We start from the raw sequence: 26989 nt of genomic DNA, 5'->3' as shown, positions 1-26989 counted from the left end.
TAATATCTTGAAAACTGAGGAAATCCTTAAGTCTCAAGTTAAATCTTCAGCTTTCTAGATCTAAAGCACAAGAAACAAGCAATATAATTTGACCATGGTAGGAAACTTATATAATTATGCCTTTACATTTATATTTGTTTGCTAGTGTAAATAAATATCAAGAGTATAGTAAAAATAATTGCTATAAGTTAGACTGAATGGTACTTCAACAGGTAGGTGAAGGAGAAGGAAAATATAGTAGGAAGAGCATAACCTGGTAGTTGCAAACATAAACTCTCACTTATTTGTAGAGTATCAGGATATTTTTGGCTTTAATAATTCTTCTAACAGATATCATTCATCCTGAGAAGTTCCTCTCAGCTGTCCACTTCTCAATAAAAATTCTTTTGTCAGGGAACAAGAAGCCTGATCCAAAGCCCCTTGGTGCCACTGGTTTTGGGATTGCTTGGAAAGATCATGGCTCATGTATAGTAATGAAAAGATAAAAAACCTGATGTTAAATTATGAACCTGAATCAGGCTCAGTGAAGCAACTTTGATGTGAGGCTGGTGAGTTAAATAATAGACAAGAAGCCTCTCTTTCTTGTTGGAAAATCTTAAACTGCATGGATTTTCCACATGATTAGCTTAACCTTAAAATAGAGTTACTGAGATCTAGCTAAGCAAGTATGCTTCAGAATACTAATGTCACTCACTGTTTGAGGCAGGTATTGCTGTATACAGCCATGAGGGGGAAATGGTCTAAACACCACATATACCAGATGTATTGTAAAGGATGAGATTTTTGAAAGCAGATACAGTCAAAATTAAAGTGATACATTTCTGCCTTTTCTGGAGCAGCTTGCAAAACTTTATTATGTTGAAGTGAATTTCCAATATCTGAAATATTTTAGGTCCTGCCTATGATCTCATGATATGTGAAGTTAGAAATACATCACTAGTTCTTCTGTGGAAAGCTCCTGTGTATGAAGGCAAAAGCCCTATTACTGGGTATTTAGTGGACTATAAAGAAGTAGATACAGAAGACTGGATCAGTGCTAATGAAAAACCTACTTCAAAGCGCTATTTTAAGGTAACGTTTTCATTGAATAATATTAATATAAACCTGAGTACTAGAAGTTCTGATTAAGTATAAAAAAGATATGCATTTGAACTTCAGCTTCTGCTAATGTCTTCATATGAGCAAACAAAATAGTTGAGATTGTTTTTTAAATTGGCTTTGCCCTTTATCTTGTTTAAGGTCACTGATTTACATGAGGGTCATACCTATGTTTTCAAAGTTCGTGCAGTGAATGATGCTGGGATAGGCAAGTCATCTGAAATATCTGAACCAGTGCTTGTTGAGGAGCGGCCAGGTAAAATGAACTGTTTAATCTCCTCTGTTTCTAAAATACTTGGAATTGCATTTCATCAACGTAATTTGATATTATATCACATATAAGTATTTAAAGAATTAAGAATCTCTTAGCCTTAAAACTTCAATCATGTGGATATGGAGACAGCGATTAGAATTTTTTCTTTTACTTAGTTCAGGGGTTATTTGATAATCAATTGTTCTGGTTTTTATTCTAACAGAGGTGCTATTTGTTGTGAAACACATTTATTAAAGCTTCAGGAATGATAATAAAATTGGTTTGTTTTAACATTCATGTCTTCTCATATTCAGTTATATCTTATTCATTTGTTTCTCAATAAGCATTTATTAGTATTATCATTCATTTCATGCATGTAGAGTAAGAAACTTAATAGCATGTGATGCTGAGTCAGCATGTGATATAAACCTGCTTTAAGACCTGCTAATAAAATCAGTATCTTTTAGGACAAAATAGATATGGGCTTTAGTAATTTATGAATTGCACCTTGGCAGAAAAAGGCACTCTTGACATTGGAGTTGATTCCTATTTTTCAGGAACAAAAGAAATCTATTCAGGTGTGGATGATGAGGGTAATATTTACCTGGCTTTTGACTGCAAAGAAGCAACAGATGCATCTCATTTTGCATGGGGTAAATCTTATGAGGAGATTGATGATTCTCATAAGTTTAAGATTGAAACAGAAGGAAATCAGTAAGTCATGCCAATCTACCGAAGGAAATCAGTAAGTCATGTTAAAAAAGTGATACACAGCTAATGATATTCTTTTTAATTGGTGTTTTTAGTTCTAAGCTGTACTTCAAAAATCCTGATAAATCAGACTTGGGAACTTACTCTATCTCAGTTAGTGACACAGATGGGATTTCTTCCAGCTTCGTTATGGATGATCAAGGTAAGGTCCTCACAATTTCAAATCTTTCTGCACTGTATCACCTCAACTGCACTAAAAATTGCCCAAGGAAAAAACAGAATAGAACCCTAGAACTCTCACATTATTCCCTATGCATTAAAGAAAAACAAAAAAGAACCCTCAACAGGCTTTGTGTGATTACTTATTTTTCTGATTATCATAATAATGAAAGCTGGAATAACTTCAGGCAGCATTTTCTAGATAAAGATAAAAAGTATTGCAAATTAGAATTGTTTTCATTATGCTGGGATTATAATGATGTTTGTAAATACCCCTTACACTTTCAGTTGTGCTTGAGGCTCTAGATGCAATTTCTCATAACTGAGATGCAGGAAATTAGTGAGAAAAATGATGATGCTTTAACAAGGTCTAAATAGATTGGGTCAAATTATCATTTGGCTTGCATATATGTTAGTTTTGCTTTATTTTATTGTAGCTAATTTTTTTATTGGATTCACAATTAATTTGCTTCAGTCTCACTTTGTTCTATCATTGAGAAATGCTGGCATAAAAAACAAAGATAAAAATTTGCTGCTTTCCTAGTTCTCAGCTGTAATTGCTCTGCCCAGTCCCTCAAGTATTAAAATCCTTCTGCTTCTCAACCTACTAAGCCATTTAAGGAATCACAGTGAGAAACATGTCAAACCACCCTTTCCAAGTAGGTGTTGAGAAGAAATCCATGTTCAGGGGAAAAAAAAGTTATCCAGGACATGGAAGATTTATGAGCCATTATGATGAGAACTGCCCTTTGGCTAAGTTTTGAAGCATCACTCTGAAATCATTCTGTAGATCTTGTCATCATCTGCTCTAGCTTTGAATTTTTTTTTTGTATAAAGCACTGAAGGTGTTTCCCATCCCATACTTCCCCTAAGTCTTTTCTGATCATATATCACTGAAAATTACAATTTTATTTATACTGGATCCCTGCACAAGTATCAGATTTTTCATCTTAACACTGAAAACCATAATTTCACTGCCCATTTACTCTCTCAAAAGCTATAACTTCTGTAATTTTGCTAAGTCCTCTATCATGTCATAAATCCATGCTAATTTTCTCTGGTCTTTACATTATCTGTAAATTTGGAATTGGCAGTAATGTTCATTTTCCAAATCTTTATTGATAATGACTATGATAAATAGGATTAGTATGAAAATCTAAAAAACTAAATTCAAGACTCTCACACAGCCTTCATGAGGATTTAGTGCATTAACTAGAACTTTCTGTACTGTTTTCAGACAAACCTGCACTCAATCTTTTTTCATGCCACAAACAAAATTTTCAGGAACAGTCTGAGAAAGGAAGTCAGGGCATAAAGGAACCTTATACACTGCTTAGAAGCTATGGTTTCCCATCTTTCTTTTGTATTGCTATTTTAAAGTATAAAATAGTTTTTGGCCTTTGTTTAGATTCCCTTGCATAAGAGAGTGTGTACTAAAATGCATGCAATAGGAACATTTGCTAAATCCATGTATTAGAAGTTAAGTTTCTTAAATCTTTTTTTCAGTCATTTTTTTAAGAGATGTGTATTTATATACAAGCTTTAAGGAGATAACTTTGCTGATGCTGATATTTATTTTCATGAACACCCATTTGCTGTCTGTATTTTTCAGAATAAATTAAAATGTGAACATTTTTCTTATTTTCAGAGTTTGAACGTTTGATGGCATTAAGCTATGAAATAAAGAATCCAAGTAAGTTGAAGATCTGAATCTATTAGACTCTTCTAGAAGGAATATAATTACATACTAATGACTGTAGTCCCAAAAAGATTCTTCCTGAGACAATGGCAACTTCATTTTTCATGGCAGTTTCACTGAGCATGGAACACCTTGCTTATTATCTTTTACTTTCTTTAGAAGAATATTAGTTGCCATCAAATAAAATCATCGTTCCTAAATGTCTCAAGTTTACCTTTGACAATACATTATAGATTGTTACTAGCAAAATCCTTACACAATGTACACACAGTAAGCTGTACATTCTCTTCTCCTTTTGAGAAATTAATTTAAAGATCAGCCAAAGACTGCATTAGAGGACTTTTCCCTGTGTATAATTTATTTGATACCCAGAAATCCATAAATAATAGGGAATTGCTAGTATTTTACTATGATATTCCTATTTCTCACAAGGTTTCATGAACTACTGATTTTTGATTCTTTTCTTTTTGTAGCAATACCACTGAAATCAGAGTTAGCTTATGAGGTTCTTGATAAAGGAGAAGTTCGTTTCTGGATTCAGGCTGAAAGCTTATCTCCAGAGTCTACTTTCAGATTTGTCATTAATGATAAAGAAGTTGAAAACAGTGACGTAAGTATATAATGAATACTATACGTAAGTGATTTTGTTTAAGAAACCTTCAGGTTTCTATTGTTATTACAGAATCATAGAGTTATTTAAGTTGGGAAAGACCTTTAAGATCATGGAATCCAACAATTAACATGACACTGCCAAGTCCATCACTAAACCGTGTCCCTAAGTGCCACATCTACTTGTCTTTTAAATACCTCCAATGATGGTCACTCAACCACTTCCCTGGGCAGCCTTCTTCTTTCAGTGAAGAAATTTTTCGTAATATCCAATCTAAACTCCCTTGATGCAACTTGAGGCCTTTTCTTCTTGTCCTATTGCTTGTTACTTGGGAGAAAGGACTGATCCCAGCCTGGGTACAACCTCCTTCATGCAGTTGTAGAGAACATTTATGGTCCTCCCTGAGCCTCTGTTTGTACAAGCTAAACAGTCCCACCTCCCCCAAATGCATCTCACAGGACTGGTGCTCCCAACCCTCACCAGCTCTGCTGTCCTCTGGACACAGTCCAGCACCTCAGTGTCTATCTTGCAGTGGTGAGCCCAGAACTGAACACAGGATCTTGAGATGTAGTGTCATTAGTGCCAAGTACAGTCCCTGCTCTGGTGCTGCTGGCCACACTGTTGCTGATACAGGCCAAGATGCCATTGGCCTTCTTGACCTCCTGGTCACATGCTGATGGCTCATGCTCAACCAGCTGTCGACCAGCACCTCCAGGTCCTTTCCCACTGGGCCACTTTCCAGCAACTCCTCCCCAAGCCTTGTTTTGACCCAAGGACAGGACCTTGCACTTGGCTTTGTTGAACCTTATGCAATTGGTCTCGAGCCAATTGGTCTCTATTCAACTTGTCGAGATATCTCTGCAGAGTCTTCCTACCCTCCAGCAGATCAACACTCCCACCCAACTTGATCCCTTTTTCTAGATAATTATTAAATATGAAACAATATTAAACAGGGCTGGCCCCACTGCTGAGCCCTGGAGAACATAGTTTGTGATATCTACCAAATGGATTTAACTTTATTCACTACAACTTTGCCCCTGGCCATACAGGCAGGGGCTAGTGCTTGTGTCCAAGCTATGAGCAGCCAGTTTCTCCGGGAGAATGCTGTGGGAAACAGTGTCAAAGGCTTCCTGGTATACAAAATCCACGGCCCTTCCTTCATCCACTAAGTGGGTCACCTTGTCACTGAAGGTTCTCAGGTCAGTAAAGCAGGACTTGCCTTTCCAAGCCCATGCTAGCTGGGCCTTATCCCCTGGTTTTCCTGTGCATGTTGCTTGGTGTCTCTCAAAATGTATCCACTTCTTTATATTCCCTGGCACTGAGATCGGGCTGACAGGCTGACAATTCTCTGGATCCCATAGCTTAATATCATGTTATTAAGGTGTGATAATACCTGAAAAGAAGGCTATTCTATAACTCTATAATATTTTTCAGTATAGAATTCCTGTTGCAAAGTGAGCCCATTCATACTGGAAAAAGAGTTGGACTCTATCTATTCAGAAGGAGAATTTACACCAAGACCAGTGTTAATCATAAATATTTTAGAAAAATAGCTCAAGAAAATGTCTGCTTCAGTTTTGGATTCCAAACCAACAAGACATGCTGTTCCCAAAGACTTTCTGAGGCTGATATTAATAGTTTTATGTATAATGTGGGAGGCACTTGACAATGCAGCAGCATTTGTAGACTTAAAAAATTTATATGGTATCACTTTCTATTTTGTTTTTTAAATTTTGGAGTAGAAACTGTGCATTGAGCAGCTACATAGAGATGAAAGGGTAGGCCACCAGCTTCCCACATTACTACAGCTCTAGGAAGACCTCTCATATAAAGGGGCATAAAAAAGGATGGGCTGAGAAGAAAGTAAGGTCATGCCTTTGCAGGGCACGAGTATGGTTCATCTACAGGCCATAAGCCCAGCACAGGAAATATACTTTCCTGTGAAGACTTCATCTCCATTGCAGCTGTTTGAAAGATTTGGTTCGTTCCTGAGAATGCAAATCCTGGTTTGGGTCAGAGAAACTTTTTCAGCCTTTTTATACCATAGAAAGGCAAAGACCATTTATTTACAAATTGACGAGTGGAAGAAGAAGTATTTCTGAGTAAAATAATTATCTGTTTATCTTTCTTTAAGAAGTAATAAATCATAGCGCTGAAAATCTGAATGTTTGTGCCTAGGATGTATTGAAATGACAATACTTTGTCTTGGCAATGTTCATGGAACAGAATGAGCTATTTTTAGCTTGCATATGTTCTGGAAGTGTTGACATCAGAAAAAGTCTTGAAACGAAGCTGCATTATTTCACCTCTTTAATTAGTAACCCACAGGTGACATTTATGTTTGGAGACAGATGATATTCTTGTGGAAAGTCACATAAAAGCCTAATATTTATGATGCCCATAAAATCATTGAACTTCATCTTGCTGCATAATGGCAATAGTTAGAAGCCTAATTGCACTCTAAAACCTGTCTGGAGACTGGGCTACAGTCACTGAACATGTTCAATAGACCATTATGCTGGTGAATTGTGGCCTGATTCATGACATTGGCTGAAGTGATAAATTTTTCCTGCTAGGTCCTAACAGGGAGGTTTTTTGGTAAGAATTCAAAATAAGCTTAAAATGGAATGAATTGAGCCCCATTTACTCACATTTTATTTTAATATTTTAATATTTTTTAAATAAAACTAGAGGATAAAACAAAAAGTTAAAGAATCAGATTAAAACATACATCTTGCTTTTTTTTTTTAACTTTTCTGCTTCTGGCAAAATTTAATTTAATGTTCTGCCTGGGAACTCTTGAAGTAAATGCCAGTGTAGTCCTTGACCTCTGAGGGGAAGAGGCTGTAAGCAAGAATTTGACTTTTGCACATTGAAATTTGCACTTTTTGATAGTTTAGGTAAGTTTATTAATGCTCTTTTTAACCTTCCTCACCTATCACCTTAACTCTTACAGAGGAACTCTAACACATGTGGATTTTCTACTTAATTTCCCAATTAATTTTATCTTGTCTTATTCTTTGACATTGTATCTTTGCAGTATGTATGGGAAATTGTGTATCCAAGTTAACATACCCTTAAAAATTATTATTATTCTGAAACCCTTAAAAATTATTATTCTGATCAATCTGTTAGCTGACTGCTTTTTCAATTCCACATATTTTCTTTTTCTTCATTCTTCCATTACCCATTACTTCCATTAAGATTTAAAATATTTATATATTTGAAAATGCCAGTACTGAATGCTAAGTATCTTGACTGTGTGACACTCTTCTTCCAGACTTGTTATCCATACAACAGTGAGTCTGTTTTTGAGGCTGGCCAAGATCCATTCCTCAAAGCTAAAACAGTTATATCTGTGGGGTCATTCCTACTACTTTTGGATCTCAGGGAACTTAGAAGTTCTTCCATTTCAATAAGATTCTAGAGAATTTAATAAGTAGTAGTTTTACTAGTTTTTTTTTTACGTTTCTTTTTTCTTCTCCTTCCTTAAACTTATCTCTTTCTTACTTTAGTACCATTTTTTTTTTACTTTTGTAGGCCAATAAAGAGGTTTATCAAAGGATTCTATTTATAAGATATCATGTCTCCTTTTAACAGTATGTGTAGTAAATTTAAAAGTAACAGGGTCTATAGTAATTCATTGCATATAACTCCCAGATGGTGACATTTACTGTTCTGTGCAGTCGTGGCTGGAAGTTAGTATGTAATATCCTTGGCCACATAGTTTACCTAAAAGTATTCACCAAGAAACTTCTATGGGTTATCTTTACTTAGCTTTAGGAATTTGTTAGTTGAGATTCAAAAAACATCACTGTCAGTGGGGGACATAGTCTTCATAGTTGTATTTCACTGAATAAAGGAGGATATTAGTAAAACATGGTTGTATCTAAAACAGTACCTGGAAATTCTAACACATATTCTGCAAAGATTGTGCAATACTAACTTGTAATTTTCTGTTTCCATGATGATGCTTGCCAATAATTTATCCTTCTGGAATATTTAATAAAAAGCAAACACGTAAAGAATACAAACAGTGAAAAGCATATTTAACTTTGAATTCAAGTCAATATTTGGTGCTTTGTGTATTCTGCAAACACTTAAGTGGGTAACTATATATCCTGAGAGAATTATACCTCTCTTTTGCTGGACTTGGTCAATCCCTTTTGGGTCCCAGAAACTCTGTGGGGTTTGCTCAAGTTACTTTTCTCATGGTTGTTTTCTTAAAGTGTTCTTTGAAAATTACACCTAACATTAAATAAGAAAATCATTTCTTAGGAGAAAATAAGATACACTATTGACTACTATATATGTCTCAGATATTTAGTAGGGATGACCTTTTAGATTTGGTGTGATCTTATTTGAAGATCCATATTTAATATTTCCAGTTGTTTCTGGACTCTGCAAGGAATAATCCTTCTGCCTAGCAAACCCCCTTGTTGAAGCTGTACTGCAGCTAAAAGCTGGCTGTTAGGCTCTTCAAATATGCACAGTGCCATAAACAATTGTTTTCAAATACAAACCAGCTATATTATGATGACTTGAGGATTCCCAATGCAGCTGCACCCAGAGGTTTCTGTCACCACTGGGATCTTATTGCACAAGAGTAAATAAAAGCAGAGTTTTCTTCCCTTTGTTTACAATTAAAAGGACATGAAAGAGGTTGACTGTAGGTGAAGGAATATAACTCATAATTTATTCAATAGGAATCATAAGTAATTTGCACTATGCTAAAGTACTTATTTGTTTATTTCAGAGGCATAAAATAAATTGTGACCGTTCAAATGGCATTATAGAAATGGTGATGGAAAAATTTACAATTGACAATGAAGGTACCTACACAGTACAGATCCAGGATGGAAAGGCCAAAAACCAGTCCTCATTAGTTCTCATTGGAGATGGTATGTTCACTGAAACATTGAAGTACTGAAACTTTGATGACGAAATGAACTTCAATTATTTGAGTGATTTTGTGACTAACTCATATTTAATTCACCTCTTCTAAAATTTAGCATTCAAGGGAGTATTGGCTGAGTCTGAGCTCCAACGAAAGGAATATCTCAGAAAACAAGGTAAGCTGGAGCAGATTGGTGACTTCAGGCCTGGTTTGCAGCTGATGATTCATCCCTGGGGAATGCTAAACACTTATATCTTCTGTTTTTTATTAGAAGATATTGTTCAGTCTTAGGAGACACTTGAAACCTTGGCGGATCTTATTTTCCAGCATTGTCAATTTGTGACAGAACCTTCACTAAGCAGAGAAAAAATGACTTCTCACAAGCGGTTATCTTTGCTCAATATTCATGAGAAGTGTGCCTACTGTAGGCTCCAGTCCAACAAAACATTTAATTACATTTAGTTTAAGCATACAAGTTGTCTGCTCAGTATAATTGACAGAAGAGTAGACAGACAAGACAAGAAGTGTCAGATAAGGAAGATTAAAAGCTTGACCCAATGGTTTCTATTGAGGCAAAATTCCAGGAACTAAATGTATATTTGTTGCATAGTTGCTATACAGTCGTAAAGTTTGTTACATACTTGTTATCAATATTGCTTGCAGCTGAATGAGAAAATTCCAGTTGGATATCTAATTTAGAATTCTCTCCCTATGAAATCCTTAAAAAATTGAACTTGAGCTCTAGTTTGTAAATTTCACTTGTAAGCAGATGGCTTTCCAGATGAAAGTAACAATAATAATTAAAAACTTTTTTCCTAAATATCTTAAGTATTTCCTAAATATCTTAATATCTTAGTAAGATTCTGTACAGAAGCAATGTAATTCTATTTTTTGAAGGCTGTTTAAAATTGATTTAGGAAAGAAATAATACCACTTACAGCATAAACGGACAAAATCTTTCAATACTGAATTATTTAAGTCAAAGTCTTGGACTTTGCAACTTCCCAGGTTTGGGTATCAGAATTAAGGCCCCTGATCCTGCCATCACAAAGACATGTACATTTATTGAGATAAGTAAACACAATAATTTAAAAAAGGCATGTATGTCAGGAAATTTTCATCAGGATGTATTTCTTTGTAGGTTGGGACCTTCATGGGGAAAACGAATATTTTCTGTTCTGCCTGTAATATTTAACACGTTTTTAAGCTTTACATTATTTGGGCAAACAATGTTTGATGTGTTGTTTTTACATTGAATACATTATTTGGATGCTTGTTTGTAGCTACTTTGTTTCTTTCCTCTGCTTGGTTGGCAATTTGACACAAAGATATTCAATAAAGTAATTTTTCTCACTCACGATTTTATATTTTGGAAAATTACTTGATTTATACAGATTCAGAGATGAGATTCAGGTTCCTAAGCTGTAATGTAGACACTGGGTAATTATGATAAAAACTTGCAGGATTTTCCTTCTAGTTCATGGGTAGTTCAGGAGTTCCCTTTTGTTCTTGTGTAAGGATGTTGAAATTGTCATCCTTTTTCTTTCTTTCATGTTTTTTTCCTGCTAATCTTCATTCTACAGCATTACTTTAAGATTGTTTTATTTCTTAGGTCCTCACTTCTCAGAGTTTTTGTATTGGAACGTTACAGAGGAATGTGAAGTTTTACTTTCTTGTAAGGTAAGGAAATATACTTGAAATTATTTTTTAGAATATGTTGAGAAATAATTGAGGTAGAAAAATGTAAAAAATTACTTAGATACCTTTAAAACCAAAAGTTTCATATGAAAACTATTTTTTATTATTTGGAAAATTTGAGTATGAAAATTTCTGATTTACTATTCTTCAGCAGTAGCGTTAATGAAAACAAAAAAATTATAGGAAATTTCTAAATGTATTATTAGGTGGTCCAATTGTTTATAAAAATTATGAGCCATAAGAATAATTTACACAAAATATACGTCCCTTAAGATGTATCCCTTTTCTTCTTCCTTAAAAATGGCTAAAAAAAGCCAGAGTTCAAAATCTTTCTTTACTCTTTTCTCATTTCTCTTATAAAGAGTCTGTTATTTAATCAACTGTAATCAAATGTGCTACAAAGACTTCTAGAATTAAGGTTATAAAAGATGATTTTAAAATTATTTTTGGCTAATGACTTTTGAATCTTAAGTAATGATAATGTGTATTGATTTCAGTGTACCTTCTGCTATTAACATCTTTAAATGACTTTCTGAACAGATAAATTTTCATTTGTTTTGCTCTTCTAGAGTGACTAATTAGAGGTCTGAAGAACTAAGTAAATTGAATTCAGGCATCAAACTCTTCTTCATTCTCTTTTCCTCTAATATGGATTATTTTGTATCAATTTTCTCCTCTTCTTTTGAAAAACTTTTGACTTATAATTAGACTAACTTGAATCATTCTTTATGAGCAATTTGCATGCACGTTTGTGAGATTTCTTTTTTTTTCCTACTCATTAACTAGGACACCCTTAACCTCAATTCCCAGCAGAACTGACCTGGTGGTGAAGCTGCCATTCCATGTGCTCACATTTTAGGGCTCAACACTCATTAGTTAACACAGTACCTTTGCTGGAGTACTTTATAATCTCCACATGCATGTGCCTCAGGCATGAACCCTGCTTATCCTTTCATTCACATGGGGAATTAAATGTTGCTGAACCAGTTATGCTAGTGTTAATTCTCTACAAATTAATCTGAAATTATCCTTCTTTCATTGACTGTCAAGCCTATTTATAGCACTGAAGCTGTGAAAGGCTGAGCATCTGATTATTTGCTTTTCACCAGTATGCTTTTTGTTCACAAGGTCAGAACATTTTATGTAAATGAAATCTAGGATGTGGGCTGCTTGCACACTCATCATTTTAACTATGCTATTGACCTTATAATGTTTGTTACTGTTAGTATGTGACTGGCTGTTAGGTTCACATGGAACTGTTGTTTATGGCTGTTTAACTTGTATTTATACACAGGAAGAGTTTGAAAAACAAAGCCTGGGTTTGTCCTTCAAACTCCAGACACCTGACAAACAAGTCATAGTGTGGCCACTCCACGCTATTTCTGTGGTAATAAAAACAATCAAGAAATAATCTCTGCCATCTCAGGCCATATTGTAATATTGGACCCAGGTCTCTTCCAGGCTCTGTTTACTGCACCTCTGCAAAAAAAAAAAATTGTCAGGGGAGTTTTTGCCTTTTCTAAGAGCCTGGGATAATGTGAAAGAAGTATCTGTAAGAGAGGACATTTTACCTTGGCTATTTTAAAAGCCATTGCATGGCACAGGGAAGCCAGGAAATCATGTCAACTGGAAGCTTGCATAGGGCAAAGGACTGACTGTATGATCCAGGCCCATAACAGGAATGATGTAGAAATATGGATGGTGTTAGAAAAGAGTATAGCAAATATTACCTCACATATCCCTTATTTTCTATATGATTGGGCCTGACTGACTTTGGATTGGTTTAGTATTTAATTGTGAATTAGCTGGGATTGATGACCATGTTCTTGGTATTGTTGCCCGTCAATGTCAGTGGAACACAATTGTCCATTTGAAAGATAATTTGATGGTGTTTGCTTTTTGTTTTTTGTTTTGTGTTTATTTTTCTTCATATGCTAGCAACTACTGTCATTTTACTTCTAGTAATTCTAAATTTCAGAACATTCAGAAGCTACTTGCTCTTGCACAACTTTGGCCCTTATTTGTACTGTGTCTGTTAAAAGCAAGATTTTTGGTGTGTGGCTAAACAGTGAAAAACATAACATTTCATAGTAAATGCCAACATGAAATAACTTCAGCACTGCAAATTGCATGTGTCTGAAATCAGTCTATTTATTGTCAGATTGAGTGCTAACAGTCTTTGATGAAAAATTGTTGAAAAGCATTAAAGGCTCGTTCCTTCGGGCTTTGTTCAAATAAAATTGCCACTCATGTCATAGGACTACAGGAACAGCCACTTTGTAGTTACTGGTAAATGTAAAATGCTGCTCACTTTTCTTCAGCAAGTCATTGCTTTGGGCCAGGTGGTGATCTCAAATACTGTCAGAGATCCATAGCAACCATGCTGGCTATTATGGAAGAATAGATGTGATTAATTTGAGCTTGTTTGATAGAGATGGCTAGGAATGAGTATAGAAGACCCTCTTATTTGTCACCTTTACAGAGAGCTTTCATAGAGCTGTTCCTCTATGGAATGACTTCTCTAATGTAAAAGGGTTAGAAATTGGTGCATGTTTTTTTCCTTCAAGCAAGCCGCTTGAAAACTATTGCAGACCTATATTAAGTTCCTGGCTGCCCTCTAGTCATTTGTTCCATTTTTTGCCTTTTCTTTAAGGAGCCTTTTTAAAACAACTGCCTGGGGACTGAGAAATATCTTGCCAGCTCTGTCTTTCTACCAAAGCCACAATGACTGTGAATTCAGGTTACACATGAAAATACCATTGCACTTTTATGACTTTTAGAAGGATATGGGGATGGTGATGTCAAATAAACAAGTGTTTTTGAAAGTGAGGGTAAAAATATATGGGGTTTCTAAAAAGACCTGCACTTTTAGCTTCTTTGAATTCACAGTTTGAGGTAGTTTATCCAGCAATACTTCAAGTGTATCCAATATACAGTTTTTGTATCAAAATTAGAGCAGTACTTCAGGTACAGCTGTAGTCTATTTAAGTGTTGTTTCAATGAATTGCTGCTGCAACCTCAAAATTCTTGCTTTCAAACAGCTGTTCTGCATATGCACTATGTTGTTAAGCCTGTTTTTGTTGGGAGAGACTGTAATTTGTAAGATTCCTCAGGTCTTTGTCTGTCCTATAGGACTCAATGTAGAAGGTGAGTAAAAAAGGATTTTTGGTGCAGGTCACAATTTTGAAGTCTTGGATGCTTTCAGAATAGTGATTTCAGTTGCTTCCTGCAACTTATCCACGGGAGACATTGCTTAGGTAGCTGGGATAAATCTCCAAATTGGCCGAAGACTAAGATAGGGCCTGAGTTCTGTGTTACAACTCTCTGGAGTCACAGGGCAAACACAAAAAGATAAAGTAGAGTTCAGAAGCTCTAATATGAAAGATACTTCTTCCACAGCTATCTCTAGACAAACTAAAAGCACAGAGCAAGGGTGAAAGACCATTTAAGGGAAGAGATTGCCAGGATTTTCTTTAAGGATTTTATGGGGCTCTGAAGTTTGTAACCTGTATGCTGTGCTGCAAAAAAAACACTGTAGGACTAAGACTTGCTTAGTAGGACTTGGTTGAAATTGGTTTTCGTCTTAGCTTTATTTGACATGTGTTATAAAAAAAATGGTTTCATATGTTGAAAGTACCTGTGTGACTTCCCACAGTGCAATACATTTCCTCAGGACATAGCTAGGCTTATGTGCCTTTTCTGTTGTACAGGTTGCAAACACAAAGAAGGAGACTGATTTTAAGTGGTATAAGGATGGTTCTGGGGTTGATGTTGAGGAGCTGCCTGATCTGCAGAAGGGAGAATGTCACCTCAGTATTCCCAAGGTACTGTATCGCCTGCCGGTTACAAATGACAGCTTCTGCTTGACGCACTGTAGATTTGCCAGACAAAGCAGCAAGTCAGCTATCATGATTTTTATGAACAATTGTAAGAAAAGACATATTTTCTACTCTTCAATTAGCTGGTGAATATCTATTGCTAGCAAAAAGTATCTGTTTTTTTAATCAGCTCAGAGTTCATGCTTAAGTTGCTTCAGAGACCTTGGGTGACCTGTACCTCATTCTTTATTATTACTCCTTAATTTTTCAACTTGTTCAAGAACCTAATTTTTAACAGTGTTTCAGTTTTATTGCCTAAAATTAATAAGTTTGAAGTTTACAGCTTCTTAAGATTTATCTTTATGCAAACATGATAACCCAACTTCTATCTGAAACCTTAACTTGCATAGTTGCTGCCTTTGTGAAGTGACAAAACCTACCAGAATGAGATATTCTGCTTTCAGTAATTACATCTAAATTGTTTATTTATTGGCTTCATATTCTTCTAATTTACTTCCTTCATTTCCCTTGAAAGAGGATACTGACTTACTTCATTTTTCTTGAGTATACTTTCTTGGGGAGGGTGGTTTCTACTTGTCTTGGATCGCTCTTGTTACTTGTCATTAAATTTTATGATATTTCGGCTACGGTTTATGAGCTTCTGGATTTGTATAAGTCTAAACATTAAGTCATCTCCAATCTATATATAAATGTTTGTATATTTTCCTTCAGATTTTAAAGAAATTGAAACAAACCCACAAAACCCAAAAATCCCTACTGCCTTTAATGCAATATCCCTGTGATAGATTTCAGAATATAACTCTGAATTAATTATTTACTTAGAATAATTTGACTATAGTTCCTGCTTGAATGCAAGCAGCATGAAGGAGCTGGTGTTACAAGATACAGATTTGCTGTTATGATTTACATAATTCAAAAAGTAATCATTTTTGTTGAAGAAAAATTAGATTTCTAAAGTTTGTGTAGGTTGCAGTTATGCCTTGTTACATCTTACTACAGTGCTTGTAATTTCTACTGACCGAGATCAATCCTGTCTTTTTGGAACAAGTAAAAAAACCTCATGGTTTCTAGAGGAAATTGAACTGAAATCAGAATAAGTTTTAGGCTTAAGAACTAAATGTATCTCCATTAAAAAAGCATGAACCAGCCATTCATAGCTTCTATCTCCTCTCTGGTAAGATTATTTATCCAGAAGACAGTAGAATGTATGTTGTTTTATTTAGAAAATTGTGCAGATGTTGAGCAAATCTAGTATTAGTAGTATTATCAAGTTTGTCAGTAAATATCTTGTGTTTTCCTTGCAGCTGTCTCGCAAAGATGAAGGAGTTTATAAGGCGACACTATCAGATGATAGAGGTCATGATGTATCTTCTCTTGAATTATCAGGAAAAGGTAACATTCAATCTACTGTAATGGAATAATGATCTCCACATGTTCTCCAGAGGTGTCAAAGATCTATCCTTGCAAAAGGCAAATTTGCATCTATTTTTAGCATTCTTTGAATTTCATTTCTCTTATGTTATAGAGACCTGAACTGCAGATCATCACTTTAGGAGGGGTGACACTGGGCATTTTTGTGATTAATCTCAAGCATTTTGACAGGCAGGAGATGGAGTATGTTTCTAACCAGACAAGACACTCTATTTTATAGGAGATCACTCTCTCTCAGGTTTGTTAAGCTTTAATATCTACAAAAAACCCTAAAGCAAAAAAAATGCTATGTTCATGTGGGACTCTCAGTGGGGACCAAGTGTGCTTTTGATTCTAAATTATAAAACTGTTCTGTGGATTAGTGTCAGCTGGCATCTCAGCCCCACACAGCCTCTTGCTCACTCTCTTTCAGTGAGATGGGGGAGAGAATTGGAAGAAGAAAAGTGAAAAAATCCTGGGTTCAGCTAAAGATGGTTTAATAGGTAGAGCAAAAGCTGTGCATACAAGCAAAGCAAAACAAAGAATTCATTCACTGTTTCCCATGGGCAGGTCGGTGTTCAGCCATCTCTTGTAAAGCTGGGTTGCATCACATATAACAGTGACTTGGGTAGACAAACACCATCACTTCAAATGCTCCTCACTTCCTCCTTCTTCCCTGAGCTTTACATACTGGGTATGATATCATATGGTATGAAATGTCTTTTGGGTCACTTGGGTTCAACTGTTCTTGGCTGCGTCGCCTCCTGACTTCTTGTGCACCCCCAGCCTCCTCTTCTTGAGGCAGTCTGAGGAGAAGAAATAAAAGATTTCCACACTGTACACACACTTCTCAGGAACAGCTAAAACCTCCCTGTGTTACCAACACTGGTTTAGTCAGAAATCCAAAAGACAGCACCGTAAAGCTGCTATGAAGAGATTTAACTGTATTCCAGCCCAACCCAGTACAATTTCTGTCCCTTATTCCATACCAATTATTGCACGCTCAGGTCCCACACTTTGCAATATATTCTCATTAATCACCTCCTCCCTTTCTGCCCTTTGATATTTACACAGATATTTCCTTAGTCTATGGATTTGTGTATGTGTGTCCTGACCACTGGAATAAGCAAAAGGTTCGGTAGGTCTCCCTCATATGGTCAGGGCTTCCAGTGACTCTACTTCAGATATGGCAAACTGTGTTGTACAGCCTGAAATGTACAGTGAAATGCCTGCTTAGAGAATTCTGTGGGTCCAGGAGGCTTTGAAAATGTCAACCAGCAAAACCTTGAAAACTGCCCTATTAAACCAGAAAATGGCTCTCCTAAGTGGTGGAGTTAGCCTCGAAACATAAAGGATAAAAAGAGCAGTCAAGCAGGAGCAGGGAAGACTGCTTATTCTATGGGGCAAGTTACTTCAAGCTCAGTATCCACTGACATTCAAATGAAGTTAAATGCAAATAAGAGACTTTCAAATAGATGCATGATAGATATTTAGAAAAGGTTTGGTATATATCAGACATCACAATGAGATACAGCAATTCTATTTGCATTTAATATTTTTTCACTTAAAAGTATCTGTTTACTTTGACCCTGAGATGAGCTCAGTTGGTTAAAGCATAGTGCTAATAATGCCAAGGTGGTGGGTTTGATCCCTGTATGGTCTATTCACTTAAGACTTGGGCTTCAAGATTCTTGTGGGTCCATTCCAACTCACAATATTCTGTGATTCTGAGTGCATAAAAAACACTGATCTGTTGCCAACAGGAGTGAATTTTAGTTAACTTTGGTGAAGAGTGCTTCCCTGGATATATTTGCTTAGGTCACACCAAACAGGCCAAAGTGAATCTAGATTCATCCCAACCACATGTAGACATTTGTGCTAAATAATGAATATTTTTTGCCCGGCTCCTAATAGGAAGAGAAAGATGTGTTAAAAAATTAATGCAGCTAAACAGAAATCTTAACATTTCTTTTCAGCAGATGGAGGAAGTATCTGTAACAAGAGGAAAAGATGAGTATCAGGCTGAAGTCTTAAGCTGTGGTTTATTGCAGAAGGCTGTATTATCAATTGATAGTCTCCCAGGCGTTTTTCTTTTGCATAAATTCTGCCCATTATTTTCTAAGAAAAATAACCCGAGCCTCATTCAGACAGTATGGTTAACATAACCCTACCTTCTCAGACATCTGTAATGTAAGATATATATACTAAGCAGTTAGTGTCTTTATGTCAAGGTGACAGTAGAAGCATGCTGGAGATTGCAAAAAATTATGGAGCTGGATCATCATTTTTTTAGCTGAGACAAAAATGTGCATGTACAAATCAATACAGAACAAATATATAAGTAGTATTTTCTGAACTTCACACATTTCTCTGTCTTCTATTTTCATAAAAATTCAACAATGTTGAATAAGCATCCTTCAGACTTGACTATACATTCTTTAGACTATGGTGGTTCTTTCTTTTCATCTTACATGTGTCATTCAATATTATTCTTCTGCTATGAATGGGTCCCTCACTCTTGTGCCCTTGTCTCTAGGGTTCTCTCCTGCTGCAAACCCATCAGTTCTGTGATATTTCAAAAGCTTGATATGATACCTGCTTTATTTCACTTGCTGTTAAAGGACTTTATTTCTGTCAAATGCCACCCTACAGCGAGAAGGTGAAACTGTTTTCGCCAAGAATGAGATAATTTCTTTTTCACTTGCACTCTCCTTTGAATGTGAACTATTCAGCTTTAATAACTTTTTTCTTTTTGCTGGCCTAAGGGAGAGAGACAAAGATTTGGCACCAGACAGCTGACTCCACAAAAGGCTGAGATACTGAGTGACATAGCACAGAATTCATATGCTGTACACAGACGGTTTCCAATTTGTCTTGTACACCTGTTGCAATTTAATGGTTTTCTTTGCTTAAGGATATGAAGATTTCCCATATTGCTTTAATTAAACTGAACATGAAAAAGCTATATTCTGATTGAAATTTGATGGTACATTTTCTTACTTTTTTTTTCTTTCTCTCTGCAGTTTATGATGATATAATGCTAGCACTGAGTGGAATGAGTGGTAAGTAAATGCTGTCTTGAATTTTTGTGTAGTTTTTTATTTTGAAGTCATGTGAGGCTGAGACGGGAAACTTTTCTTTTAAGTGGGAAATCTCTGAGAGTCCCAATGGGATGGCATTATTAATTTTCTGAACAGGCAGTTTTGACCTTGCTAATTGTCACACTTAAAAGGGAATAAAGTATTATTCCACCTAGCTTGTTTGGTTTAGATACTGTGAAATTGTTGCAGCAATAATTTTCTTCCTACTTTCCATCAGTAAGTGAACCTTGATATAGAGAGGAGGAGGTTCTGAATCTGTTCCCAATGAGAAGCTGTTTTTTCCCCTTAAAGAATAGGGTTTTCACAAGAATAAAATTTTTACGCAAATAGAATCATTATACTACTCTTTCATACTACTCTTTCATGGCAATTATATGATTAGATTATTATTTCACAATGGATCTTGCCAGTCATGATGCTTGTATATGACAATAAAGTCATAAACTTATGCTGAACTTTCACCTGATATAAATCAGCAGATGTTCCCTGAGAGGTATGACAATTGTCTCTGTGATACTTGAAAATCATGACCCAGGTCCTGAATTTTCTTTTGTCCAGACAGCACAAATAATCCACGCCTCCATTTCCTATCATTCCACTATCTCTCTTATTTGATCCACTTATTCTCTAATCTAGGTAAGTCAGCCTCTCCACTGAAGATTCTTTGCACTGAGGAAGGAATAAGACTCCAGTGTTTCTTGAAATACTACAATGAAGAAATGAAAGTGAGCTGGTGCCACAGGTAGATGAGAATATTTTAAAGTTGCTGATAGTTTTCCACTCTCATGTTACATTAATCTTTGACTTTGGAGACAGTCAAATAATCTATATACAGGTAAATATGTGTTCAAATGTTTTGTTATGTCAAGCCCTCACTTGTTTGAAACTGCAGTTAATATTTGAAAGGATTTTAAAACGTTTCAAGAAGTTTCAACTTCCACATTCTTCAGTGAACTGGTCTGACTCAGACAGGAATAGTCTGGCTTATCAATGTGTTGTCCTAGATTTGCAATGCTTTCTATGAAGACAGGAACACAATCAGAGCATCAATTATTAATTACATTCAGGGAGCTCAAGAAAACTTCTGCAAGGCTGTGCAACTGTATTTATATGTCAGCCTACATATTTACAAAGTTCTTTTTCTTTCATAATAGTGATATGAGTGTGATGACAAGGAAAAGAAAAAAAATTTGCCTCTGCCTTGTACTGTATCTGCTTGAGTTTTAAAAGTGACAGTCTATTTTACTATCCATTTCATAGAAGTATAAAAGTAAAGAATGCTACATGGCTATTATGGAAATATAATATTATTATAAATAGTATATTTTTATATATATATATATATTATTTACATTTACATAGAGAACCCCCTGATGATTTAAGATTTTATAATGTCTTACACTTTGATTGTCTTGAAGATCATTGAACAGAGATTCTGAATCAATAAAATTTCAATTATTATATGAATACAATGACTATAATCAGAGCTGTTAAAGGTAAAAGAGCAAAACCAACCAACCAACTGACCAACCTCTCCTAACTTAACTTCCCATCTCCTTTAAATGGAGTTATAGCATTTTTCCTGGAAAATTGAAATGCTACACCACCCATGAGTTTAAGTTTCTTTTTTTCACCATGTACATTTCTCACTCGCATTTAATTATCCACTGTCTTGCATAGCATGAAATACAATAGAATCCTAGATCTACTATTCATCATTACTCAGGGCTCTGTGGGAAACATTGTATGTAATATATTTTCTAATATATAGCCATTTCTGTCCAGAAATCTAATTTGGTAGGCTGAACTCAATGAAGTTGTCTTAAAGAAAGGAAAATGATAAAAATACTTTTTCACCATCAAAATAATTCTAGCTATGAAGTGAAATCACTTCTGTCTAGGCAAATAAAATGAGTGATCAAGAAAAAGCTAAAACTGACTTCATTTATAAAAAATTCTAGCTAAAGATGCTTGGGGAGGAAGAATGGTAAGAAGTATTTCTGTAGTTAATGAGTAAAAGAAGAAAGTTCTCTTTGAGCCATTGAAAATGATCTGGTTTATATGCTCTCATTAAATAGCTTCTTCTATTTCCTCTGTTCATGACAGACTGTGGACAAGGAGACCACCTGATCTGAATCCACAGAGCATTTTCTTTTTCCTTAACTAGGAAGTGATGATAAGTCAAGCTAATGTCATTGTTTTTTAAAAAGTTTTTATTACTTCTCTACAGTGAATAAATTTTTTCTTGTTTTTTTAAAAACCAAAAATGTACTTTAACTTGATGCAAGAGTAATTTTACACAAACCTTTCTTTAATTGATTTTTGAAGTTAATGAAATACATCTTTCCTTCATCAAAAAAGGTGATTTGTCTATAACTTACAACCCCTATGTAATATATTTTACTGTGTATGAAGTGTACAGAACCCTAAGCATTTTCACACAGAGTCATGTATGTGCATAAAGATGTAAGCATAGCTCTGTGTGAGGAGGGTAGGAGAAGGAGAAAAGGGTGAACAAATGAATCTTAGAAATGAAAACTCAAGCTAATATTTTCAAAGTGTTAGATACTCCCTCCCAAAAGCAAAGAGTATTCTGGAAAAATGAGCCCTTTAGTTGCAATCTATCTATACCTTGGGAATACTATGTTATCATTTGTGACTTTTTTATAGATGGTTTCCTATGGACAACATGCAGGAAAAGACTCAAACTCGTCTCTACAAATCTTTTTTTTTTTCCCCCCAGGGAATCTAAGATTTCTTCTGGTGAAAAGATGAAGATTGGAGGTGGAGAAGATGTTGCCTGGTTGCAGATAAGTGAACCCACTGAAAAGGATAAGGGGAACTACACCTTTGAAATCTTTGGTGGCAAGGAAACCTTCAAACGCACACTTGATCTGTCTGGGCAAGGTATATTTATAAGATCCGATTTGTATTGCGCCTTTTCGTAGATTATGCAGATTTTGAATAGAAGAATTAGAAGAAATAGAAGAATTACTGTAAAAACAAATAGTCTTTGATCAAAACCAGTCACAGCTAAGTTTTATAACTGCTATTATCTTTTTAGTCTTGTATCTGTTTTCAACACCAGCTGCATTAGTTTTCAAGGGTCTGGTTTCTAATTGTGCTACTGTGTGACACTGTACAGGTTCTAAAAGGGATTTTAACATGGGTATGTGTTTAAATGTTTATTGAGCCCCAATGCAAGTTATGTTCATGGAAAATAACACTCTTGACTGTTTGGTTACAGCTTTTGATGAGGCATATGAAGAGTTCCAGCGACTCAAGTAAGTGCTGCATCTTTTGTATTTTAATGCCATAACAACAGCGTCAGCTGTGTCAAAATATATTTTATTATTAATTTCATCAATAACATTATATGTTTCTCTTTCTTTCTCAACAACTTTAGGGCAGCTGCTTTTGCTGAGAAGAGTAAGTTTATTTTACATTTTATCATAGGTGTTTTACAATGTGATCTAGTGTTCTTTTTAAAGCATTCATCATGATAGGCTGCCATAACTTACTGAGTTCTGTGGCTGTACAAATCCTCTGTTAGCACAATATATTGCAATAACAATAGTAATTTGTGGATTTAGTTGTCTTTAATTGCAATGGAAATGCTCTAAACACTTCACATATTTTGTAAGCCTCCACTGTATCTTCTTGTGTCTGCAGAGATTTGGTGAAATGTGAATTGTGTGTCATACAAGGAGGTGTTGAGTCTGAAAGCTGCTGAGAATACTGAGTATTGGGATCTATCTATTAAGTAAAAAATTGTCTGCTGCAGCCTGCTCTGCACTGCTTGCTGAGACCCAGACTGTGGGGAAGCTCGTTACAGTTAGGGACTGTAGGAGTACTGGAAATTATATCAATTCCCTGGTGATGACATGATGCTTCTGCCCACAAAGTCCGTGGCAGAACAAATTTTTCCTTAGATTTTGGATATCATCAAGATGCTAAAAGCACCCTCCTTACTTTGCTCTGGGCCCAAAACATAAACTGTCAAGCTCAGCAGTACCTTCAAGGTTGTTATGTGTATCAGTTTAGAGTGCTGTGACAAAATCTTGGCCAAAACAATCTAAAGGGACTGACTATTCAACACATTAAACTCCTCCCAAAATATCACAAAAATTATATTTTTTTTAAAGATAAAAAAAAAAAGGCAGAAAAAAAGCCGTGAGTCATGACTCCAAAATCATTAAGAAATGAGTAATTTTGAGGTCTAAACTTCATATGATCACCATATTTTTCTTTAACTCCTAGATCGTGGTAAAGTCATTGGTGGTTTGCCTGATGTCGTTACTATTATGGATGGGAAGGTAAGGACAGCTTTTGTCATGCTGAGCAGTGAGGGGTTTACTTTGATATCAAAAGGTGAGGGAATACAAATGGTTTCGTGAAACTAAAAGCAGAAGGAGAATAATTTTATTTTTAGTTCAAATCCATAATTTCATGAGTAGATTAGACCCAAATTATCTAAAATGACTGTGGAATATATCTGATAAGTTTTTAATACCAACTTATTGAGACTTGATTAATTATTATGATTTAATTATTAATTTCTCTTAAATGACATCACTTTTGAAAGCAATAGTAATGAAATGTTGCTCATGTTACAAAAAGGACTGAAAGAATAAAACTCACACTATTAGACAAATGGTTATTTTCCCAAAATTTTGTTTTTGTGTTTGTCTCATCAGTCCTTTAAATATTTTATAGTAAGTCTAGTTCCTGTATGCTATTAGTTAACTTTGCCTCCTACACAATATCACTTCAAAAATACCCACTGACTTAGCATGCCACTACATTTTACCCCCAGTATGTAAATCTTCCTTCAGCATTCTGACTTTGGATGCATGAATTGTCCAAGACCACTTCTATTTGTGAACATATGTGGCTTTTGATCACTGAAAACTTCTTCCTGTTTTATTTTTACTCTGAGTTATATCACACCTATTCAGTCATCGTCAAGCAAGAAAAACATTCCTCAAGTATGTTCATTCCCTGAAGGGGAATGTGGAGAGAATATAAGGAACAATTCTGGTAGAAATTGTCAGTTTGGGGTTGTTAACAGTAGGGTTTTTCTTTGTTTTACTTTTTCCTGTTTTCTTTTTTCTTTTCTTTCCTAACACAATGCTGCATATGTTAAATTCTTAAGGTGACTTTTTCTAGGGCCAAATTTTGTGCAGTGAGTTTTCAGCAAAGGTAAACAAAGTATGGGCTAAGCAATCCAAATTCTCAGATGTTTCTTTCCTTTTTTCTGTGATCACTGTACCTAAATACATGACGTTTACACACACACACTTAGAGGGTAGTCAAAATTGGGGTCAGCAGTACATCTATAAAAATTTGGAAGAATGCTCATGAAAATTTTACAAGCTCCTCAAATCTCAGTTCAGCCATTGAGAAATGCTAAGCTGCCAGGATGGTCCATTAGATAATGTCAGCTATTTTCTGAATATGCTTCACATGCATGTAACATATGGCCAGGTAGGACAGTACTGTGAGCAGCCCTGTCTAGTGAAAGATGTCCCTGCCTGTGGAAGATATCCCTCCCCATGGCAGGGGGATGGTAAGCAGATGATATTTAGGGTCCCTTCTAACCCAAACCATTCTATGATTTTAAGAGCATCTTACCAGTATGTATGTATTATTTATTCTTCATAAAGTATTTCCACTTTTCCAGTCAGCCACACCTGGAATCGATGTCCAGTGATTCATGTTATGTATTCTATTTTTAAGTGATTTTTTTTAATCATCTCAAGCAATAACCTCAGGAGGCCTTGGTCAGAAAAGATTTGCTCAGTTCTCCTCCCTGCTGTGTACAGGGAAGCTTCAAGGATGTTTTTAAAACTATCATTGCCTGAACCTCATGTCAGACTAATGGGTTGTCAGGAGCCTCCTGCAGGCAGGACTGCAATGACAGTCCAACTTACCATCTTCAGACACTGCAACCCTGAGGCTATTACTGTATCACAGCTACTGGTGAGATGGTGGAAAGTCTGAATCAAGGGAAAAATAAATATTAGGGACTCTACTTTTCAGTCTTCAAGAATATGATATCGTGTCTTAGTTTAATTAGCTAAGAATAAAATATACTTAAAAATAATACAGAGGTTAAACAAATACTGATCTCAAACTTCTGTTTACCTCCCTCAGACACTGAATTTGACCTGTACTGTATTTGGAAATCCTGACCCTGAAGTGGTTTGGTTCAAGAATGACAAGGCCTTTGAAATTGATGAGCACTATGCGTATTCACTGGAACAAGGGAAATACGCCAGTTTAACCATCAAGGGGGTGACTTCAGAAGATTCAGGCAAATACAGCATCCATGTCAAGAACAAGTATGGTGGGGAAACAGTGGATGTCACTGTAAGTGTGTACAGACATGGTGAAAAAATGCCTGAAATTAAGCCTGGCCAACTTGCTAAACCTAGGCCAATACCACCATCAGAAGAAGTCCTCAAACCTGAAGGCAAATGAAGATTCTGTAACAAGTGAAACTTCATTCTATGTTTGACAAATGTAATAGAATACATGAGCTGTATTTGAGCTATTGCCACACAAAATTAGTTGGTAATGTCCAAAGGGAAACTGAGTTTTTAAGTTTGCTTAGGGAGGTAGCTGTGCAGTGGTGCTGTACACATCTGCAACAACCTCATTTTGAATGCATATAATTGAGTAAGACTTGCAAACAGTGAAAAGACAAATTCCTGCCAGGGGTTCCCATATGAAATGGCAAGTTCCAAAACCTACAAACCTGCAGTAAACTTTTATTTTTGCACTTGTCAATCCTCTGCAAAAAACCCCCAAAGTCCAAGCAATCCAACAAGCCTCTGAGAACAAATGTCCTGCCAGTAAAGGTGGTGAACTGCAGTTAGATAGATATTCAGAGATGGTCCTTTGGGCTTTGAAGCCCTTAGTCCTGTAAGTTTAGTGAATAGTCTTGCTTCAGTAGTGATACTCTTGTTCTATCAATAGTGTGACTTTAGTAGACTTTTACAAATGTTCACTCTTTACTCACTGAACCATAGATCTCATGATCATATTTTGTTTTTCCTGCTCTGTGCTAATAAAACTTTAAAAGTCACCTTCGCTACTCACTACTCCAAATCACGCCTAACTAGTTCTATTTACTCTTCTTCATTGTTTAATTATTGCTTATTGCACAATTTCACAGCTGGTAGCATGTAGACTATCGACTTTCAATAAAGAATGCAAATTATGGTTAATCACAGTCACTGGGTGGCACTTGCAACATTAATTTTACTTTTTACAATGCAGGTCAAGCTTAAACTGGCACCAGAAGATATGTATACAATTCAGTTGCTTAAAATAATTATGTCTTTGATTCTCCTCTCAGTGAAAAGAACAAGGGAGCTTTTCCATGGGTGAAGTGATGCTCTTCTAGGCAAAATTTTCAATACATTTTTATGGTGAAACATTCAAAAAGG

General features: G+C 35.5%; 1 protein-coding gene across 1 annotated transcript in view; it reads left to right on the top strand.

The window, feature by feature from the left end:
- Positions 1 to 26772, top strand: part of MYOM2 (myomesin 2) — a 70234-nt gene extending 43462 nt beyond the window's left edge. The window contains exons 19-36 of the mRNA XM_031061421.1: positions 893 to 1071; positions 1240 to 1354; positions 1909 to 2065; positions 2158 to 2264; positions 3930 to 3974; positions 4454 to 4590; positions 9347 to 9491; positions 9603 to 9662; positions 11100 to 11167; positions 14896 to 15009; positions 16329 to 16416; positions 19458 to 19496; positions 20172 to 20277; positions 22279 to 22442; positions 22783 to 22819; positions 22942 to 22964; positions 23796 to 23851; positions 25692 to 26772. Of these exons, the coding sequence (XP_030917281.1) occupies positions 893 to 1071; positions 1240 to 1354; positions 1909 to 2065; positions 2158 to 2264; positions 3930 to 3974; positions 4454 to 4590; positions 9347 to 9491; positions 9603 to 9662; positions 11100 to 11167; positions 14896 to 15009; positions 16329 to 16416; positions 19458 to 19496; positions 20172 to 20277; positions 22279 to 22442; positions 22783 to 22819; positions 22942 to 22964; positions 23796 to 23851; positions 25692 to 26018 (1967 nt within the window). The 3' untranslated portion in view covers positions 26019 to 26772. The remainder of the gene's footprint in view (positions 1 to 892; positions 1072 to 1239; positions 1355 to 1908; positions 2066 to 2157; positions 2265 to 3929; positions 3975 to 4453; positions 4591 to 9346; positions 9492 to 9602; positions 9663 to 11099; positions 11168 to 14895; positions 15010 to 16328; positions 16417 to 19457; positions 19497 to 20171; positions 20278 to 22278; positions 22443 to 22782; positions 22820 to 22941; positions 22965 to 23795; positions 23852 to 25691) is intronic.
- The last annotated feature ends 217 nt before the right edge of the window (positions 26773 to 26989 follow it).

The sequence above is a fragment of the Geospiza fortis genome, unplaced genomic scaffold, assembly GCF_000277835.1.
Source record: "Geospiza fortis unplaced genomic scaffold, GeoFor_1.0 scaffold56, whole genome shotgun sequence".
Taxonomy (NCBI): domain Eukaryota; kingdom Metazoa; phylum Chordata; class Aves; order Passeriformes; family Thraupidae; genus Geospiza; species Geospiza fortis.
The sequence above is the reverse complement of the archived record's forward strand: the minus strand, read 5'-3'. Positions and strand labels throughout refer to the sequence as shown.